Consider the following 22,857-nt stretch of genomic DNA (forward strand, 5'->3'; position numbering starts at 1 on the left):
ACTTAATTCTAGTAAAGTTTTTAAGTACCAATATTTTTTTTTTTTCAAAACAAGAAAAGTTAAACTATTTGAGGTTTATTAAATTTTAATCCCTGTGTTGTAAATAAATCTAAAGCTTAGTCCATTTAAGTTAACTTTTCTCGAAATGGATTAAATAATAATAATAATTTTCATATAAGAAAATAAAATATGTGAATATGTTACTAAACTTATCGTGAAATGGTAACAAATAACCAATGTTTTTTTAAAACAATCAACCATAAATTAGTAGTATAAACTAAATTTAAGATTTAGTAAAAGTAAATGAACTAAACTTGAACATTTGAAAGTATAAGACCTCAAAATTGGACTTTTCAAAGTATATTACAACTCACGAGTACAAGTAATAGCTATCAATATAGAATTGCTCAAATCTAAACACACTTAAAAATTCATAATTATTACTTGTACAAACAAGGTGCACTTTCTTTTTCGATGACTCAATCCTAGAAACTCTAACATTTAGCATATTTAGCTTAGAACAATTTTGTGTTGGCCAATCTCCTAGAAACCAAGTTAGTATTTTAACTTGTATATGGGTGCGCTTTCAAGAAAAAGAAAAAATATATATATATACATTTATAGATATTCTGGGTCTAATTTCACTTGGTCTCATTGGCCCACATGAGTTTTAAAAATATACCTTATATTTTTAGTCAATTTAGTTATTGAGTTTCAAAAGGTTACAATTTTACTTTTGAGATTTAGATTTTGTTTCGTTTAATCTCTAAATTTCAAGATGTCCAATTTCAGTTTCACCCTTAAATTTTCGCCAAATACATTTAAATTTTTTAAAAAAAAATAAAAAAAGGACTTGTGATGCCAGGTAGCAACCTTAAAACTTTCAAGGGGCGCGTCTTTGGGAATTGACCAATGGAATTCTCTACGGTCAATCCTCAACCGTTGAAGCTAATTGTAATTGCACCGACTTCTCTTAATGTTGACTTCACTTCCATTATTTAATTGTATTTTATACATTCCATTACAACATCCTTTTTCACCCCATTTATTCAAATATTTGCCCCCAGAATCTTCAAAACGAAAAATTCGTCAGAAACAAATGGCCATAGAGAGGACTGAAGCTTCCTCTGAGTCCTATTTATATGAAATCCTCAACCATTCCTCTCCTCATCAAAAACCCAAACTCAAAATCTTCCCTTCTCCTACTACACCTTCCCATTTCCTCTGTTCATCAGCTAAAAGATCAGAGCTACCTAAAATGAGTGTGGAAATATTGGATAGTGCCACCATTGTCAACTTCGTCGAAGACGATGTAGCTTTTGGTGCTTTCATAAGAGACCGTTTTGCTCACCTCGACACCAACCATGATGGTCTCCTTTCCTATACTGAGATGTTGGAGGAGTTGCACACCCTCAGGGTCTTTGAGACCCATTTCGGAATCGATGTGAAGCCTGATCCAGATGAGCTTTCTTCTGTCTATAGTTCTCTGTTTTTGCAGTTTGATCGTGACTCGAGCGGAACAGTTGATCTGGATGAGTTTATGGCTGAGACCAAAAGGATGATGTTAGATATGGCTAATGGGATGGGCTTCTTACCTGTTCAGATGGTGTTAGAAGAGGGCAGCTTCTTGATGAAGGCTGTTGAGAGAGAAACCGCAATAATGGCCGCTTGACCATTCTGAAAGTTCTTATTATGAATTACTGAATAATTTACCTTTTACTTGCTATATTAGTAAATTCAAGAATCAATTCCGAAGAGTGAGGTTTTTCTCAACTGAAATAGAACATATTGCTTTTTCCTTTTCAGCAAAGAATGATCAATGCATGAAAATTTCCTCTAGATTAAAAGGGCAAAAAGGCCTTTAACTTATACATCATTCTACAGCTAAACGAACCGCATTTTCTACTTGAAAATGGATGATAGTTATTACAAGAACATGGACAATTCAGGAGCAGGAATGAAGCATAACGTACTTTCACCAAACAAATCTAACATAGATGTTAACAACTTTCCAGATTTAAGATCCTCCTTCCAGACTTGAGATAGAACAGCTGACCTTTTAAGAATTTGATCGTTACACTTGCCTTTCCTACTAGTGCTGCCAGGTATGATTTCGTTTTGTATCGGTCGAGAAGATGTCGGCGAAACCAGACTAGAATTGCCGGAGGAAGCTGGATTAACTGCTCCTTCCATGAGTGATGCAGAAGAATTAGTTGGCATGACACCCATTGGACTATCCATTACCATCTTAAGGGGAGGCTGCCTTTCCAAGTGCTCTGCATGTGCCTTGCGTTTGTCTAAGATTACGCATGCAAAACAAAAAGATCATTCTAACTGTGTAATCTTTAAATAATGTGTACTTACTAAAAAACTATAAAGTTCCAAAACTTCAGGATTTAAAGGATTTGGTCAACTACAAATAGAATGTTTCACAAGAAGCAACAATTAGGATATATCAAGTATTCACATTTTAATTTCCCTTATGACAGGCACTTCTATTTCATTCTTTCACAGTTTCACTAATCACATAATTCACAGCATATTAATGGGGATGATTCTATATAGACAAAGACATAAAACTCAAAACTAAAAATCCCAGACAGAGATAGGTGCTAAAAGACTACAAAGTCATTCAAGAATTAAAAATGCCAGGTTAGAGAAAAGCAGGCAGAAGTTGATAGTTTTTTGTATCTCGTAGTTCAATTTAAATAAAATTGCAAGATCTTACACGGGAATGTGGTGGTGATAACTCCAGCATTCGTCCGCAAGACAGAACCAGCGGGCATACTAGGCATGGGAGGAAAAATCTTGACACAATCATATATGCATTGACCAACAGCTCGCTGGAAAACATGTCAATATGGCATTCCATCAGTTTCTACATAATACTCTGGTAACAATGTTGTACAAGATCTTAAAAGAAATAGCTCACCAGCAAGGCTCCATAAACACGCCAGGCCTCATGCCTCTTCATCTCATTCTTTTGATAAGCAAGAAGCATCTCAGGTTCCAGAAGTCCCAGATAGGGCTCAAGATTTGGTAGTATAAGGAGGTGAACCTATAACAAACGAATCCTATATAAGCTAAGCTCTATGTAAGGATTACTGAAATATACCAATTAAAGGACAAATAAAAAATAACTATGAAGTCAAAAGACCTTTTCACTTTTTGTACATATATTGAAATTGCAAATGAAAGTTAAGCGGACATTGATCTTATCTCGGAACATTTATTATCAAAATGATGGAATGAATATAAAGGTTGGAGGTCTTATGGAATACGGTTCTATTGTGTTGAGAGAAATTAAAAGATGTTTATTAAAGGGAGCTGCAAGGCCGCCAGACTGATGTTGGTGAGATAATAAGAAATATCCAGCTTTGATATTTTCGCTTTGATCATAAAGCTTTGATACAAGGTTAGAAAACCAAACATTTGGCTGGAAGCAACAAGAAGTCAAAATGAGTATAGCTCAACTAGGTCAGAGGTTCAATCCCCTCATCCCAGATATTGTTTAAAAAAAAAAAATCAAGAGGGGCATCTTTTAAAGGAATAGCCTCCCTAAATCAAGGATGAAATTCATCGAGCTGCAAATTCCAAATTGGATTAAATCAGCATGCCATTGTTACACATCTTTTGAAGTTCAATCTGATTTGGTATATTTATATATCTCAAATAGCAAACAGAGGCAAACGTTTCTTTACATCTCTTCCCTTCTTTCTTCCGTCTTATTGCTTTGCATACTTCTCTTTCTTCCGCCTTATTGCTTTGCATACTTTTGACGCAAACATGCTAGTTTTCTTTCCAGTTTCCACATGGTTTTATTCCATTTTGCTTGCTTCTCCAACCTTCAACCCCCTAGGCCAATTAAAGAAGCAAGTGAGAAGAGCATACCACATTCATCCCTAAGGCTGCTAGTCCTTGAATCGCACCATAATGTTGAGTCAAAGCCCGTTTAGGGTCTAAAAATGCATTGAGAAGTGTTTTTGTGAGCTTTGTCTGCAGAGTGTTGTAAACATGACCAAACCTGCAAACATTGAAACGGCAATCTTAAAGAGAAAGATCCAAGAGCAGGACTTCTCTAAGAAATGATGATTAGACTAGCAGATCAATTTCTAATTAAAAGAACCTACTTTTATTGATAATAAATGAAAGAATCCAAAAGGGAATACCAAAAAGATTATAAAAGAAGTATAAAAGTCCACAGAATGAAACACCCACAACCCAAAGTATTTATACAAAAAAGTGGGTCCAGCCCAAAAGCACAATGCCTGAGACGCAATAACTCTAACAAGAGACCACACCTCTTTCCGATATATCTCAAGCACCTTTTAAACTTCCCAATTCCTCTCTAACAACATCCCAAACAGTAGCAAAGAAAGCCCAATGCCAAAGAATACGCTCATCTCCTAAGGAATGGAGGATCACCTCCCCCAGCATAGTCCAGTAGGTTTAATAGAAACAGAATATTCGAGTAACTTTTTTTTGGCAGGGTGTTGTAAAGTAAAATTCATATATACCAATTCCAGTTTGATCTACTGTCTACATGCTTCCTAACTATTTTATTTTAAAATGAGGTTGAAATAAGAATTGCTAACACTACAAGTGATATTAAAAAAAAAGGAGCAAACTAATAGCATATATAATTCATTCGTGTTAATATTTCACATCCTGCATGCACTTCCAAAACCATATAAAAACCCAGGCCCTAATGCTTATGGCCATACCCAAAACTGATGAGCATTAAATTAAGCAGAACCTGGACAAATATAGGTCACCTTTTACAGATTAAAGCAACCACTTTTGCCGTGAAGTCTCTAAGTTCCCAGTGGTTGTCTGAAAACCTATTCCCTAACCTTTTCGCAACGAGGCAAGTCACAACAGATGGCATCATTTGGTGTAGCTGACAAAAAAATATATTGTCTCAGAGACAGATTGAAGACCTTCCACACAAAGAACCAAGCAAACTAGATATCCTTTGTATAAGTTGAAGAATAATGAGAAGCCAAAGTTGGTCTTTAATAGAGACAATCGGAGGAAAATTATTCACAGGGCTAAATAGTTTTTGTAATCAACTTGAAATAGTTTCTTCAAAAGACATGCTTCTGGCAGACAAGTGATAAGCCCTGCTTTTCTTTTCTGAACACAAAAGAAACCTTAGACTGATAGAAGAACAGTTACAAAAAGGATGATTGGCCATAGATTAGAAGTTTGATCTCTCATCCCCACCCTTGATGTATTTAAAAATAAAATGTAATAAAATAAAATTTAAAAAAAAAAAAAAAAAAAAAAAAAAAAAAATACAGCCCAATATGTGTTTATTACAAAAGGTGTATTACTAATAATTGCCATATTATAAATCACTGTTCTTTTGCTACTGGCATTTGGAACCTTCTCTTGCCTCATTTTGGTTGGCATTTCACTTGCCCTCATGATATTTCTTATGCTTTGGCCTCGGTGTTAGTGGGACATCCTTTTGGTGGAACTAAGAAGGTCATTTTGTTGGCTTTTATCCGTACTTTTCTTTGGTGCTTATGGGGTGAAAGGAACAGACGACTTTTTCATGATACATGTTTTTCTTTTGTTCGGTCTTTTGAGTTAGTTTTGTCTACTGCTTTTTCTTGGTGTAAATTACAGCACAATTTCACTCATTTCAGTTTGTCTTTCTTAGTCAATAATCAGCAATCTCTATTGTAATTCTTCGGGGTCTTCCCCTTATTCATATTAATAAAGTTTCTTTTACCAAAAAAAAAAAAAAAAAAAAGCTGAAGCCCAGAACCATGGAGGACAAGGCAGGGCAAGATGATGGTAGAGATCTGGCTGCTAAAAAACATCAATGACTTGTCAGAATACTTCTAGACTTAGACATTCATGAACCTCGACTCAACCGTTAGAAAAAGAAGATGATATAACACATACGTTGAATTTAACTCACATAAGGTTCTATGTGGATGTGAGGATTCTGAAGAAGACTCCAAACAACACGCATTAAAGCAAAGAGAAGGGAATAATCACCCAATCCACGTGCAACCTGATATCAAGGGAGAACAAAAAAAAAAATTAAAATAGAAAAATCAGAGCTTCAAATGCAATCTGTAGATCTTGTATGCTCAAACATATATACCTCATCAGCAATAAAACACGTAAAATAAGGAACCAATGGGTGAAGTCCTGAGTCTGTAGCTAAACTCGCTAATGCCTTCTTAAATAGAACAGAACTGGACCTACTAACAACAAGCTCTGTGATTTTGTCAAAATATAGCTGCAAATAATGTAATAAAAACATGGGAATTAGCAACCAATTAAAATTCAAATGAACTATATAAGCAAATACTCTTCAAATATATACATATATATAAGCAAATAACAAGTCAATTACCTGAAGCTCCTTCGACAGTATATGCTTAACTGGTAATTTAATATCCACAGGCAGCCAGTCTTTTTGTTCTGTACTTTTGACATCAGAAGGTGGTAAAATTACTGTAGATAGGAAAGATGATATGGAGGTTACTGAATAACTTGGGTCATTACATCTGGGGTAAAGACAAACGAGTAAAAAAAAACACAATAAAGAACAAAAGTACGTCCAATTGTATCTTCCTGTTGAGACTATTAAAGAAATAATAATAGAATCAAACATTGGAGACTTCGAACATTATCAGAACCCTCCATAATCAACAAAGCAAAAAGACTTGTTGCACAGTTGCACTAAGATCACATTAATGATGCAATATTTGCAAAAAAAGGGCAGACGAAAGATATAAAACCTCAAGCCACTTCTTAGAGCAGCTAAACTTATATTTGAACTGATTGAGCGGGGAAAAGACATTATCACCCTTTATGGGCTGGAAGGACCTTGAAAAGCTGTAATAATGAGGCAAAATTAAACATTTATCTTTTTTTTTTTCCCCTTCTTTTGCTGCTTCATTTCGGCAACTGTGCAATGCCCCAAACTTTTAGGTAATTTTTTTTGTTTAATTATTTGGGGTTTATTTTGGTTTTTAGGTGGAATTTAATAATTGAATTGAGTTTTCTTTTTTTTTTTTTTTTTTTTTGAATAAATGAGTGGGAATGAAATTTTTAGAATTTGATTCGGAGGTTTTGGAAGTTGAGATAAGAAAAGAATATAAATATTTTTTTTTTTTTTTTTTGGGGGGGGGGGTTATTTTGGGAATTAGGGTTTTTTTGGTTCTAAAAGGTATTTAATGGTGTCTTGGGAAGCGTGCAACCTCCAGCCATCCTCGTCCACACCACACGTCATCAGTCCATTCGCACTGTCCGCTGCCGCTGCTCGGGGTTGAGCCTCGTTTGTGGTAAGGCTTGATGTTTTTGGGTTTTCTTGAAAAATATTAAATGCCCATTCAACCTTTGACTAAGTTTGACATACCATCAATGTATTGATATTAGATTTGGAGTTTTAGAGATCAACAACTCGCTGTCCAGCAGATTAGAGGTTGTTTCGGGAAGATTTTGGTGAGTATCAAGACTTTAAAAGTCTCTTTGGTACAATTGGTGGTTGCTGAAATTTGGGTTTCTAACCCTTGGAATTGAATATTACATAGGTTGGGTTTACTGGTTGACATTTGGGAGTAATTCGGGTCAAACTACGAGTTGGGCAAATGATTTGAGGAATTTGAGGAATTTTAAGATGGTTTTATGTATGGAATTAAACCTGAAAGTTCAAACTGATTTTGGTTCAGGTAGACGTGTCTGGCTCAAGTTTCCTCGGAGCTAAAAGGGGAGACCGAATTGTTTATGCTAGATTTCGAGGTAAGTGATTTACAACCGGTTCGCCCCCGAACCCAAGCTGATTTGAGTTTGTGATTGCACTAAAAGCATGGTTATGTGTCGATTGGTTTAATTGCCATGACTAATCACGGTGGTTTGTTGGGTGTGTTTGTGGAGACCGTGTTTATGTGACAGGAAGTATGATATTATGTGAATGTTTGCTACGTTTGATTGATGAATGGATTTAGAGACTGTTTTGAAATCTTTTAAGCATGAATTGAGACTATGCATGTATGCTTACGATTAAGTTGGATTGATTGTGGCTGCTAGTTTTCTTATCGGGCTACGCACATCGCATGACGTAAGCCTCCAGGTTCACACCTTATGCCTATGTTACAGTGTTCCCTTGGGGTCACCACTTATGATTGGGACTATGCCCTCCGAGGTCACTACTTACGAAAGTGTGCCTTCGGATTCGCCCCTTATGCTGCCTATGATGCGTAATGTGCCTCTAACGTTGATAAGGAGTCTAATAGTTCACTTAGTGGGCTTAGTAATGGGTCGCTTACTGGGTATATCTATATACTCATCCTTTTCCTTTCATGTTTTTCAGGTAAAAGTAAGGATAGACCGGCGAATGACAGGAGGGATCCGTGACCCAACCATTTGGATATGTCATCGCTTCCGCACTTAGGTTTCTTTTGATAGGGTCTAATTTAGGAGTCTAGCATTCTAAAATTCATGATTATTTCATTTGTCCATTTGTTAATTTATTTAATTGTTATTTATTCTAAATTTGGGTCAGGGGTGCCCCGAACAGTGTTTTCAGGATTTTATTATTTGGGTTTTTTTTTATGGAATAAAAGTTCTATTCCTTTTATTTAATTTTTCCTCGAGAGATTTATTGTCAAGCCTATACATGCACATAGTAGTGTCCTAGAAACATAATGGAAATTTGGGTCGTTACAGTTGGTATCAGAGCCTAAGTTTTAGGTTCTGTAGACTGACTTACACTTACATCGTACGTCCAAAATGTCCCTTATGGCCCACAAACGAATCTCTCGTCATCGCCAGGTATGTCCCTTAGGAATTTATGCATGAAACTTTACTTGAATCATAGTCGTATTTGACGGTATTTCTTGTAAGCGTTTTGTTAAGTGTTCTGCGTGGTTATCAGGATATGGCACCACGAACTAGAGGAAGGGGTAGTCGAGGTAAGAATGTTGTTAGGGAGCAAGACCCTGAGGTGCAAAATCCAGAGACACGGGACCCTCCACCTCTTGACCCTTCTGGGTCAATCTGGCAAAGGGTTAAAACAAGAAGTAGGCCTCGAATTTCGATCGTGCACCCACTAGGACCATCACCCTCAGAGATTCTAGCGGAGTACACTGCCATGGCTGCAACAATTGGTAATGCCGTCACGAAAGGTTGTGGTACAGGCAGCGAAGGGACATTGTGGTCGAGCAGATAGCTCAACATGCACAGTCGAAGTAGATGCCAACCCCCCCCCCCCCCCCCCACTCCCCGACCCCACAAGTTCAGAACCCAAACAGGGTACCGAATCAGGCGATGGCAGGCCCTTCCTTGGAGGCCGGATATCTACAGGACTTCAAGAAGTATGATCCCGTTTAACGAGTCCCTGAAAGACCCCACAATGGCAGAGTTGTGGCTATCCACTGTGGAAAGAATTTTTCAGTACATGAAGTGCCCAGAAAAGCAGAAGTTGCAGTGTACTACCTTTGTTCTCGTCGATAATGCCAAGCACTGGTGGCATTCAGCTGAAAGAATGATAGAAGCTAATGGGAGCCAAGCAACATGGGACCAATTCAAAGAGCGGTTCTATGAGAAGTACTTCTCTGTCCATGTGAGGTACACAACAAACATGCCAAATTTATGAACCTGAAGCAAGGGACCATGACAGTGGAAGAGTACGAGGAGGAGTTTGACAGACTGTCTTGCTTAGCCCTTGACCTGGTGTCCACTGAAGCGAAGAAAGTTGAAAGATTTGTTCAGGGACTTCGAGACGGGATACGAGGTATTGTACAAGCTTTTGAGCTTACCACCTATGCAGCAACGTTTCGAACGGCAGCACGAGTGGGCTGTCCCTTGAGGCTAGAGTTCCTGAAGTCCTTGACGGCAAAACCTGCCTCAGGCCAAAAGAGGAAAGCTGAGCAGAAAGCACCGGAGCCTCTGCAGAAGATTCAGAATACAGACAAATTGCTAGGGCACATCAAGCAGCAAGTTGCTAATTCAAGAGGAGTATGGAAGGATAAGCCTGTGTGCAAGTCGTGTGGGAAGCGTAAGGTAAAGCTTGAAGATAAGTTTTGTACTCTATTAATTTCTCAGTCCCTCTGGATACTTAGCTGAAAGGGTGAACAAGGTTGAGCGCGTTCATTGGGGACGACGTCTGAATGGTACAGGGACTTGCTTCAGGTGTAAGCAGGTAGGGCATGCGACCGACCAATGCCCTAGAAGTGGTTCTGGAAGTCCAGTGGTCAACCTCCAAAATCATATCAAGGAAGTTCAAGCCAACAGCAACAGCAGGGTTGAGTTTACGCCACGAACCATCGAGAGGCCAGTCTGGAACAGTAGTGACAGGTACGCTTCCAATCTTGGGGTACTATGCTTTGGTGTTATTTGACTCTAGATCATCTTATTCTTTCATTTCATCGTTGTTTGTAAAGCATACTATGCTAGCTTTAGAGCCTTTGAATTATGTTTTATCGGTGTCTACTCCGTCAGGAGAAATAATGATAGCAAGCGAAAAGATAAGCATGTCAATTAGAAATAACGAATCGCACCCTTGATGTAACTTTAATTGTGTTGGACATGCGTGACTTTGATGTGATTCTGGGCATGGATTGGTTGGTTGCCAATCCTACCAGCATAGACTATTCTCTTAAGGAGGTGTTTTTTAATCCTCCTAGGGAAGCTAGTTTTAAGTTCAAAGGGGTCAGGACTGTGGTGATTTCAGCGGTGAAGGCCAAGATGTTGCTTAACCAAGGTACTTGGAGTATCTTGACTAGCGTAGTTGATACCAGAGAAATTGAGGTTGCCTTAACCTCAGAACCAATTGTGAGAGAATACCTTGATGTGTTTCCAGAGGAACTTCCAGGTTTGCCTCCACCCAGGGAGATTGATTTTGCGATCGAGTTGGAGCAAAGCACTATTCCCATATCCAAAGCTCCAAACAGAATGGCTCCGGCCAAATTGAAAGAACTTAAGGTCCAATTGCAAAAACTGCTTGATAAAGGGTTCATACGACCCAGTGTATCCCCCTGGATGCACCAGTGTTGTTCGTAAAGGAAAAGGATGGATCGTTACGCTTATGCATAGACTATAGGGAGTTGAATAAAGTAACCATCAAGAATAAGTATCCACTCCCCAAGATGATCTGTTTGATCAGTTACAGGGAGCTACTGTATTCTTCAAAATTGACCTACGGTCAAGTTACCACCAATTGAGGATAAGGGACAGTGATATCCTGAAGACAACGTTTTGATCTAGATACGGACCTTACAAGTTCATTGTAATGTCGTTTGGTTTGACCAATACTCCAGTGGTATTCATGGGCTTGATGAACAGAGTGTTCATGGATTTCCTTGACACCTTTGTAATTGTTTTCATTGATGATATCTTGGTCTATTCCAAGACAGAGGTGGAGCACGAGGAGCATCTTAAAAAAGTCCTTGGAACGCTGAGGGAGAATAAGTTGTATGCAAAATTTTCAAAGTGTGAATTTTGGCTACGTAAGGTGTCCTTTCTTGGGGACGTGGTGTCAAAGGACGGGGTTTCTGTGGATCCAGCAAAGATTGAGGCCATTATGAATTGGCCCTGCCCCACAACAGTCAGCGAGGTGTGCACTTTCCTGGGGTTGGCTAGATATTATCGTAGGTTTGTAGAGAATTTCTCTAGCATAGCCACCTCATTGACCCAGTTAACCAGTGTAAAACTCTTAGGTTTGAGAAAGAATCAGAATGCTTTATTCATTCACCAAAGATATGAATATATACAAGTGTACAAATCATATAAAAGGAAAATATCACAAAATATTTACAAGAATGGAAAATCCTAATTATAGAATTATAACACTCCCCCTCAAGTTGGAGCATATATGTTAATCATGCCCAACTTGTTACATAGATTATCTATACGTCTTCCATCCAATGCTTTCGTGAAGATATCTCCTAATTGTTCTCCAGTCTTCACATATCCTGTAGATACCAACCCTTGTTGAATTTTCTCACGTACAAAATGGCAATCAACTTCAATATGTTTAGTCCTTTCATGAAATACTGGATTAGACGCAATATGAGTGCTGCTTGATTATCACACCACAACTTTGTCAGTGTGTGATTTCAAATCCAGCTCAACAAGAAGTTCATATATCCAAATCAATTCACACACAGATTGTGTCATTGCTCTATATTCTGATTCTGCACTTGAACGTGACACCACATTTTGCTTCTTACTCTTCCAAGAAATCAAATTACCACCAATAAAAAACACAATACCCTGAGGTTGATCTTCTGTCTTCTTTAGATCCTGCCCAATCAGCGTCTGAGAAACATTCAATATTAGTATGACCATAATCCTTATATAATAAACCACGCCTGGGAGCAGCCTTCAAATAACAAAGAATCTGTTCCAATGCAGCCCAATGATCAACTGTAGGCATGACATGTACTGACTCACAATACTTACTGAATAGGCTAGTCGGGTCAAGTCACTGTAAGGTAATTAAGTTTTCTACTAACCTCCTATATCTTTCAAGGATCTTTTAGCAATTCTCCATCTTTTGTGAGCTGTAAGTTTGGGCATCATTTGGAGTACTACATGGCTTAGCCCCTAGCTTTCCTGTTTCACTCAACAAGTCAAGTACATATTTTCTCTGTGATAATAGAATTCCTTTCTTGTTCTTAATTACCTCAATTCCTAAAGAAGTATTTCAACATGCCCAAATCTTTTTGTATGTTGACTATTGAAGAAAGGTCTTTAGAGACTGGATACCTGAAGCATCATCACCAGTAATCACAATATCATCCACATATACAACTAACAAGATGACACCACCCTCAAATCTCTTAAAAAAGACTGAATGATCTGACCTACTCTTCCGCATTCCAAAGCTTTCAATCACCTGACTAAATTTACCAAATCAAGCTCGTGGGCTCTGCTTTAATCTATACAAGGATTTACGAAGGCAACACACCGTTCCATTCTCCCCCTGAGCAACAAACCCTGGTGGTTGCTCCATATACACCTCTTCTTGAAGATCACCATGAAGAAATGCATTTTTAATATCAAGCTGATGTAAAGGCCAATGATTGATTGAAGCTAATGAAATAAACAACCTCACAGATGCCATTTTTGCTATAGGAGAAAAAATATCAGCATAGTCAACGCCATAAGTTTGTGCGTAGCCTTTCGCTACGAGGCGCGCTTTTAACCGAGCAACAGAACCATCAGGATTGACTTTAACTGCAAACACCCATTTGCAACCGATAGCCTTCTTTCTTGCAGGGAGAGAAACTAAATCCCAAGTATAATTATCATCTAAGGCAGTCATCTCCTCCACCATTACGTCATACCAACCAGGATGAGACAAAGCCTCATGAATAGTTTTCGGGATGGATACAGACTCTAAGGATGCAATGAATGAACATGTGGAAGGTGACAAATGGTTATATGAAACAAAAGAGGAAATAGGATGAGCACAAGTACGTTTACCTTTCCGAAGAGTAATAGGAAGATCATCACCCATTTCTGGATCCAATGACAAAGAAGACTCTGGTACAGGGCATGGAACTGGAGGAGGTTTTCGTCGAGTATAGACTGTGTAGACAAGGAAATCATCCTCTAATTCCTTATGCTCCCCTGACTCTTATTCGAAGAGAAAGACGGTGATGAAAAAAATGGGGTATGTTCAAAAAACGTGATATCAGGAGAGACTAAATATTTATTAAGACTAGGACCATAACACCCATACCCCTTTTGGACACGGGAATAACCAAGGAAAATACATTTTAAGGACTTTGGATCCAGCTTGGTATGCTGAGGCCGAACATCCCGAACAAAGCAGGTACAACCAAATATTCTGGGTTGAATGGGAAAGAAATGTTGCTTAGGGCATAAAGTACGAAAAGGTATCTCACCTTTAAGAATGGAAGAGGGTATGCAATTTGTTAAGAAACAAGCTGTGGAAATAGCATCAGCCCAAAAGGATTTTGGAACATGTATCTGAAACATCAAAGCTCTGGCTGTCTCAAGGAGATGACGATTCTTTCGTTCTGCAACCCCATTTTGAGATGGAGTATCAACACAAGAAAATTGATGAAGAATGCCATAGGCATCTAAATAAGACTTGAGTGTATGAGAGAAATATTCCTTAGCATTATCACTCCGTAGGATTTTAAGAATACCACTAAACTGAGTTTGAATTTCGGCATGGAAGTTATGAAAATGAGAAAGTAACTCAGAAGGACTTTTCATTAAATATAACCACGTAACACGAGAATAGTCATCGACAAATGTAACAAAATACCTAAACCCTCCTTTGGACTCAACCGGACAGGGACCCCAAACATCATAATGGACTAATTCAAAAGGAGCACTAGCTCGTTTATTGACTCGAGGATACAAACTCAAACGATGAAATTTAGCAAATTGACATGACTCACAATCAAAAGAAGACAAATGTTGAAGTTGTGGACGAAGACTCTTCAACACAAAGATAGACGGATGACCCAAACGACAATGCTCTTCAAAGGGAGACGGCACGCTAGAGCATGTGATGGCCGTAGGTGTTTGTGGTTCAAAGATGTAAAGACCTCCAACTTCCCGCCCTTTACCAATAGTCTGTTTCGTCGTAAGATCCTGAAATAAGCAATAACTAGGAAAAAAGGAGACACAACAATGAAGATCACGAGTGAATTTACTGACCGAAATCAAATTAAACGAGAAATTTGGTAAATTTAAAACTAATGACAAAGAAATTGATTTAGTGAGATGGACGGTTCCTGATCCTAAAACAGGAGTGGAGGTTCCATCAGCTATAGTGACATTAGGTGAAGAGGTAGATGTACAAAGGGTAGAGAATAAACTGGGGTTACCTGACATATGGTCTGTAGCGCCAGAGTCAATGACCCATTTTAACGTGGAGGAAAGAAGGCATTTAGAAATGTTACTTGTCTCTATGATGGTCGTAATGGGAGTAGAAGATGATGCCCTCAATGACTCTTGATACTGCTGAAATTTAGCAAACTCCCCTGCAGAAATCGTAATTGACTTGTCAAGATTATCAAGAGTAGAGGCGACATGTGCAGAGGGTGATGGCATCCTCTGACCCTTATTCAGTAATCTTCTGCATTCACGTTTCGTATGGCCAGGTTTATGACAATAATAGTAAACAACACCTCCTGGATTTGATCTCCATGAATAGTAGTTGGATCCATTCAACTTGTGTTCAGTTACTTTTGACACCATAGGAACAATCTCAGACATTACTGGTTTCTTATCAGCCATTACCTCAAAAAGTAGACACCGGACAACAAAGAATCAAACCCTAATTTACCGAAGAGATGTCTACACAAGCAATGAGTATATCTATATATCCCAAACAAACACACCACCAAGAAGAGCCAACAACACTAAGGAAACCTCACTGAAGACGGACGAAAAACGGCGACGCACGCGCCTACACGCCTGTCTCTTATACACATCTAGATGTGTATAAGAGACAGCGCCTACACGCGTAGATCGGCGGCTGGGCTTCTCTTTGGAATGGGCGGTGTCGAAAAAACAGCCTTTTTTTTTCGGCGGCGACGACAGCGACTAACGACGGCGAACAAACCGAAGACAGCAACTGTGAGTAAACTCACCTCTTCACAAAACCCTAAACGTATCACAAATGGGTTCTAAATTCTCAAATCCTAAGATTCACAAAAACCCTAAGTTTATTTAGAGAGCTCTGATACCATGTAAAACTCTTAGGTTTGAGAAAGAATCAGAATGCTTTATTCATTCACCAAAGATATGAATATATACAAGTGTACAAAGCATAGAAAAGGAAAATATCACAAAATATTTACAATAATGGAAAATCCTAATTATAGAATTATAACAGGAAGGGAGTTTCATTTGTTTGGAGCAAAGCTTGTGAGGACAGTTTTCAAAACCTCAAACAGAAGTTGGTTTCAGCACCGGTTCTTACAGTACCTAATGGCTCCGGGAGTTTTGTGATCTATAGTGATGCTTTTAAGAAGGGTTTGGGTTGTGTGCTTATGTAACACAGTAAAGTGATTGCCTATGCCTCTCGTCAGTTGAATAACCATGAGCGAAGCTATCCTACTCATGACTTGGAACTGGCAGCGATGGTTTTTGTCCTAAAGATCTGGAGGCACTATTTGTATGAGGAGAAGATCCAAATTTTCACCGACCATAAGAGTTTGAAATACTTCTTCACCTAGAAGGAGTTAAACATGAGACAACGCAGGTGGCTCGAGTTAGTGAAGGATTACGACGGTGAGATTCTTTACCACCCAGGCAAGACAAATGTGGTGGCCAATACTCTCAATAGAAAGACTGCTCATTCAGCTGCCTTGATCACTAAGCAGGTTCAATTGTGTAATGATCTGGAGCGGATGGAGATTGAAGTGGCAGTGGGGGAAGTAACCTTGCAGCTAGCCCAGTTGACGGTACGATTGACTTTGAGGCAAAGGATCATTGATGCGCAATAAGGCGATTCGTACCTTATTCAGAAATTTCGTCAGATGGAATTAGGCCAAGTCAGTGAATTTTCAGTATCTATGGATCAAGGTCTTCCATATTAGGGACGGTTATGCATACCTGCAAATAATGGCCTAAAGGGCAAATTGTTGGTAGAAGCTCACAACTCCCCATTCTCAATACATCCGGGCAGCACCAAGATGTATCAAGATTTGAAGCGATACTACTGGTAGTCCTGATATGAAAAGGGAAATAGTTGATTATGTCAGCAAATGTTTAGTTTGTCAACAGGTGAAGGCCCCAAGGCAGAAGCCAGCGGGCTTACTACAGCCATTGAATGCACCAGAAGGGAAGTGGGAGAGCGTGTCCATAGACTTCATTATGGGTTTGTCCAGGACAACGAAAGGCTTTTCAGTGATATGGGTTGTTGTGGACAGGCTCACTAAGGTGGCACACTTCATTCCAGGGAAGCCCACGTATTCGGTAAGTAAATGGGCTCAGATGTACGTGAAATAGATAGTGAGATTGCATGGTGTGTCAGTGTCGATTGTATCCGACAGAGATCCTCGTTTTACCTCCAGTTTTTTTAAGAGCCTCCAGGCAGCATTAGGAACTCGGTTAAATTTCAGTACAACCTTCCACCCTCAGACTAATGGGCAAACAAAACGCTTGAATCAGACGTTAAAGGATATGTTGCGCGCTTGTAGGTTGGAGTTTTCAGGGAGTTGGGACTCCCACTTGCATTTGGCAAAGTTTGCATATAATAACAGTTATCGGGCTACCATTGACATGTCGCCATTTGAAGCTCTATACGATAAGGGTTGCAAGTCTCCTATTTGCTGAGGTGAGGTTGGTGAGAGAAAGTTGGTGGGAACTGAGTTAGTGGAGATGACGAATGAAGCCACGCAGAAGATTAGAACTCGAATGCTAGCAGTGCAAAGTAGACAGAAAAGTTACACCGATGTTAGGCGTAAAGATCTTGAGTTCGAGGCAGGTGATAAAGTGTTCCTGAAAGTAACACCTATGAAAGGTGTTCTGAGGTTTGGAAGGAAGGGAAAGTTAAGTCTGCTTTTTGTTGGGGCATTCGAGGTTTTGGAGCGAATTGGCCCTGTGATGTATCGGTTGGCCTTGCCACCGTCTCTCTCTACACTTCACAATGTTTTCCATGTCTTAATGCTGAGGAAGTACGTAACGGACCCATCTCATGTGGTGGACTTTGAGCCCTTGCAGGTAAATAAAAACTTAAGTTATGAAGAAAAGCTTGCACAGATTATTGCAAGGGAAGTGAAAGTTTTGCGCAACAGGGAGGTGCCACTAGTGAAGGTTCGATGGTAGAATCACCAGTTCGAAGAGGCAATCTGGGAGCGATAGGATGAGACGAGAGCATATTACCCAAAGCTTTTTCAAGATTAGAACTTTCGGGGACGAAAGTTTTTTTTTTTTAGGGAAGAATGTAACGCCCCCAAACTTTCAAGTAATTTTTTTTTGTTTAATTATTTGGGGTTTATTTTGGTTCTGAGGTGGAATTTAATAATTGAATTGACTTTTTTTATTTTTTTGAATAAATGAGTGAATGAAATTATTGGAACTTGATTTGGAGGTTTTGGAAGTTGAGATAGGAAAAGAATATAAAATATTCTTTGTTATTTTGGTTATTTTGGGAATTAGGATTTTTGGTTCTAAAAGGTATTTAATGGTGTCTTGGGAAACGTGCATTAAAGAAAAAAAATGGGGAAAACCCTTTTCTTCCTCCCTTCTCCTTCGTGAAGCCAAAACAACCCCCCTCCCCCAATCTCTTCTTCTCCTAGCCGCGTGAGGACCCGCCGTTCAGCCCAGCCATCCGCGTTCGTGCGCCGTTGACTCCACACCAGATCCAGCCGTCCACACCGCACGTCGTCAGTCCGTTCGCGCTGTCCGCTGCCGCTGCTCGGGGTTGAGCCTCACTTGTGGTAAGGCTTGATATTTTTGGGTTTTCTTGAAAAATATTAAATGCCCATTGAACCTTTGACTAAGTTTAACATACCATCAATGTATTGATGTTAGATTTGGGGTTTTAGAGATTGATGGCTCGCTGTCCAGCAGATTAGAGATTGTTTCGGGAAGATTTTGGTGAGTATCAAGACCTTGAAAGTCTTTGGTGGTTGCTGGATTTTAGGTTTCTAACCCTTGGAATTGAATATTACATAGGTTGGATTTATTGGTTGACATTTGGGAGTAATTGGGGGTCAAACTACGAGTTGGGCAAATGATTTGAGGAATTTTAAGACGGTTTTATGTATGGAATTAAACCTGAAAGTTCAAACTGATTTTGGTTTAGGTAGACGTGTCTAGCTCAAGTTTCCTCGAAGCTAAAAGGGGAGATCGAATTGTTAATGCTAGATTTCGAGGTACATGATTTACTACCGGTTTACCCCCGGAACCCAAGCTGATTTGAGTTTGTGATTGCACTAAAAGCATGGTTATGTGTTGATTGGTTTAATTGCTATGACTTATCACGGTGGGCTGTTGGGTGTGTTTGTGGAGACCGTGTTTATGTGACGGGAAGTATGATATTATGTGAATGTTTGCTACGTTTGATTGATGAATGGATTTAGAGACTGTTTTGAAATCTTTTAAGCATGAATTGAAACTATGTCTATATGCTTATGATTATGTTGGATTGACCGTGGCTGTTAGCTTTCTTATCGGGCTACGCACATCGCATGACTTGAGCCTCCGGGTTCACACCTTATGCCTATGTTACAGTGTTCCCTTGGGATCACCACTAATGCTTGTGACTATGCCCTCTGGGGTCACTACTTACGAAAGGGTGCCTTCGAGTTCGCCCCTTATGCTTATGCCTATACCTATGCCTACGATGCGTAATGTGCACCTAGTCCCAATAGGGAGTCTAATAGTTCACTCAGTGGGCTCAGTAGTAGATCGCTTACTGGGTATATCTATATACTTATCCTTTTCCTTTCATGTTTTTCAGGTAAAAGTAAGGATAGACCGGCGGATGACCGGAGGGATCCGTGACCCAGCCATTTGGATATGTCATCGCTTCCGCACTTAGGTTTCTTTTGATAGGGTTTGATTTAAGAGTCTAGCATTCTAAAATTCATGATTATTTCATTTGTCCATTTGTTCATTTGTTTAATTGTTATTTATTCTAAATTTGGGTCAGGGGTACCCCGAACGGTGTTTTCAGAATTTTATTATTTGAGTTTTTTTTTATGGAATAAAAGTTTTATTCTTTTTATTTAATTTTTTCTCGAGAGATTTATTGTCAAGCCGATGCATGCACCTAGCGTCCTAGAAACATAATAGAAATTTGGCGTTACAAACTGCCACTGTTTTTCATTTGGGCCCTTGAAGTCTTATCACCCTTGATGAAATGTTTATTTTCCAACCAACAAACACACAGAAACATTTGCTACACGCTAGCATGGAATTATCAGTAATTTACATTTTGGGTATCCAAATAAAACTATCTGCCCAGCTTGTTAGTAAAAACAATCTTAGTCAGATTTATGACAAACCTTCTACAGGAGCATTTTCAGGTATTGCAGGCTGTACACCTTCAATTGCTAGCCAATGGCAAAAAACTGCAGTATCAAGAGGAGCTTTTGGCAATGGGGCATCAATGATCTATAAGTAAACCACACATTTACATTCATTTAAAGACACTGGCCAGAATGAGACGGCAAGAATGGTGAAAATTTACATACGTCTTTAAATTCCAGATCCTTGTCTTCAAGGTAAAACAGATCCCTATGTCCAATGGCTCTTTTAAATCGCAAGGGACCTCCAGAAGCAAAACCATACATTGGCTGCCACATCAACAACAAAAAGGGAGAGTGAATAGTGTTCCTTTTATTAGAAACTGACAAAAAGGAAAAGGGTTATTGAGTCACTGCAGCAAGAGCTTTAAGATAATGAACGCATGGTACCTGATGATTGATGAATTAAGCAAATCATAGATTCTAAAATTTACATTTATATGGAAGTGATAAAATAGCACCAGAAAATCAAGAATAAATTGCTTTCAATCTAGCAAATTAAACATAGCAAATTTTTTCCTCTGGGAGCTGTTGATTTTCTTCTAGAGTAATACCAATTTAGGAATTTTAAAGTGATACGATCATTTTGATAGCCGCAGTCCATATGATGCACTAGGCACCAGAGACGGGACATGACAAAGAAATTCCAATGATCCAAGTTTAAATCGCCTCAATTAACGAAACTCGTGGCTTCCTTACCTAGGTGCCTCACTCATTAGAATTGACAAGGAAAGTTTATACATCACTCCTAAATCAAGATACAGGAAGTAAAAGTTCATATGCACATATAGGAAAACTACCCATCGAAGGCTTGCAAATTTAAAACATGCAATACTGGAGCCATAATTACAAGTATTGTATTTACCTCAACATTTCTTAGGTTTAGTGCACCATCAACATCATCCGCTGTCAACGTAGTTCTCTTAGAATGACGCATGCATTTGATGGCCTCCTAAATTTTGAGTATGAGAAAAATTTAGCTTCTCCATCATTTCAACTTCTACAAGGTGAGGCCGATGCATTATGCTTACAAATACTAGAGTACCGTAACATAGAAGCAGTACAACAAAGATGTATGACCTCTTATTCAGTTTAGTTGTACACTACCTACACCGGGATTCGATTCGTGAATTCCAACATCCAACGGTTTCAAAGATATTAAAAAGCACGGACACTTTAGTTTGACTAACATGTCCGCGTTTGACACGTGTCAGACACTTGGACACTCCAACATTTGTTGGACACATAGCGGACACTTTTTAGTGTAATACATTTGTTAGACACTAGTTGTACAAAGTCAAAATAAAACCAATATTTGTTAGACATGAATCATACACTCGTTACATATGCTAAATAGACACATATATGACAAAATATAAAAGTAAAATTGATAGTGAAGTCCATCAAGCTAATTTTTTAAGCATATAAATACATAAACTCATCGACTTTGAATTTCTTTCTTGTTTAAAAATGCTATATATTTTGAAAACTACATGTTTTAAACATGTCCTCGCCGTATCCGTGTCTTGTATGTATTTGTGCTTTTGGTCATTACCAATCACCCGATTTTCCTTTTTGATATAAGAGAGCTATACCCCGATTTTTATTTTTTATTTTCATTCTTTATTTTAACTTAAGAATGATTGTTAAACAGCACCAGCGCCTTAAAGAATTACACGCCAGTGCCATTCATATCTTCACAGTTGCAACAGACCTGTGAATGGAACTCGAAAACCAAACAGTTTTTCCTCTCTCCTTAATCAAAACAAGTACAACCTCAAAATGTTTTGCTTGTGCCAAACATATACCATAAGACAGTTCAACCAAAGGGTAGTAATGAAACTTAATGATTAATGAAGCAAGAAAGGATCAACGTTGCGTTGAAGTTTCATCATAAACAAAAGACCTCATGCCACCATAATTCAAGCATAAACGAGAATTACCTGCATGATCTCCCGCAGACGATATTCCACATCGGGAGCAATAGCCAATGCAACATCTGGGGACAAGTTATTGATCCCAATACACTGCGCAATGACCTCAATATTTTCTTTAGGTATAATACTCATTTTATTTCTTCAATATCTCATGTATTGAGGGCCCGAAATAACCACATACGTCCTACAATGTAAAAATACACAAAATTCATAGAAGAAAAAGATGGAGGAGGAGGAAAGATCTTATTCTTACGCATAACCGAGAAATCTACAATAGGTTTTCTTGAGCCAAATCGTCTTATGAAGGCAAATTGCAAAAACCCAATAAAGAACAAATTGTAAAAATGAAGAAAATAAGTAAGAAATTCCCCAAACTTCCCCAAAAAATCGACAACCGAAAAACAGAACTACGCATGAAAATTGAGTCTACAATCAGCAAACAAGATTTCAAAGAGCGAAGAGCTTACGATTAGGATGTTGAGTGGCACTGCAGGCGCCTAAGCAGACTAGAAATTTTGAAGGTTTGGCAATTTATATGAAGAATCCCGCATGATGGAGGATCCGAGATTTTTCGTGGTGGATCCAGCAGAATGGACACGTACATAATATAGAACTACAAGGAAGAAACCCGGATTGATATGGATAACCCATTTTTCGAATCCCAACGGGTTCTTTATCGGGTTTTTTTTCCTGTTAAATTTGTTTATCCGAATGTTTAAATTTGTATTTCTTTTAATCTTTAATATATATTTGTGGGTTATTCTCAAATATAGGATGATGAATCAAATTGTTTATAAATATATCAAAATTTCACTATTTATCTGTGATATATTTGTGACCTTACTCTTAATCAATTTTGGAGAAGAGATTTGTTGAGAGAAAAGACTTTTCCATGTCAAGCAACATGAAAGAGAGGATGAGGCAGA

General features: G+C 38.6%; 2 protein-coding genes across 4 annotated transcripts; one reads left to right on the forward strand and one right to left on the reverse strand.

Annotated features, from left to right (window-relative positions):
- Positions 1-1,008: 1,008 nt before the first annotated feature.
- LOC120078146 lies at positions 1,009-1,867 on the forward strand. The gene has a single exon (XM_039032369.1). The coding sequence runs from the start codon at positions 1,100-1,102 to the stop codon at positions 1,670-1,672; it is 573 nt and encodes a 190-aa protein (XP_038888297.1). The 5' UTR covers positions 1,009-1,099; the 3' UTR covers positions 1,673-1,867.
- LOC120078145 (transcription initiation factor TFIID subunit 6-like) lies at positions 1,821-22,553 on the reverse strand. 3 transcript variants are annotated; one of them, XM_039032366.1, is made up of 13 exons: positions 22,399-22,553; positions 21,938-22,115; positions 20,860-20,946; positions 20,163-20,264; positions 19,974-20,082; positions 6,377-6,477; positions 6,122-6,259; positions 5,933-6,028; positions 4,776-4,900; positions 3,892-4,024; positions 2,933-3,058; positions 2,729-2,843; positions 1,821-2,297 (listed from the first exon to the last, which is right to left on the reverse strand). In XM_039032366.1, exons 2-13 carry the CDS (start codon positions 22,061-22,063, stop codon positions 1,927-1,929), a joined length of 1,629 nt encoding a protein of 542 aa, XP_038888294.1. In that variant the 5' UTR covers positions 22,064-22,115; positions 22,399-22,553; the 3' UTR covers positions 1,821-1,926. The 3 variants fall into 3 exon arrangements, with proteins under 3 accessions (XP_038888294.1, XP_038888295.1, XP_038888296.1); XM_039032367.1 differs by lacking the exon at positions 21,938-22,115 and having other exon boundaries at positions 22,399-22,509; XM_039032368.1 differs by lacking the exon at positions 22,399-22,553 and having other exon boundaries at positions 20,860-20,994; positions 21,938-22,054.
- Positions 22,554-22,857: the final 304 nt, after the last annotated feature.

This window comes from Benincasa hispida, chromosome 5, assembly GCF_009727055.1.
Source record: "Benincasa hispida cultivar B227 chromosome 5, ASM972705v1, whole genome shotgun sequence".
Taxonomy (NCBI): Eukaryota; Viridiplantae; Streptophyta; class Magnoliopsida; order Cucurbitales; family Cucurbitaceae; genus Benincasa; species Benincasa hispida.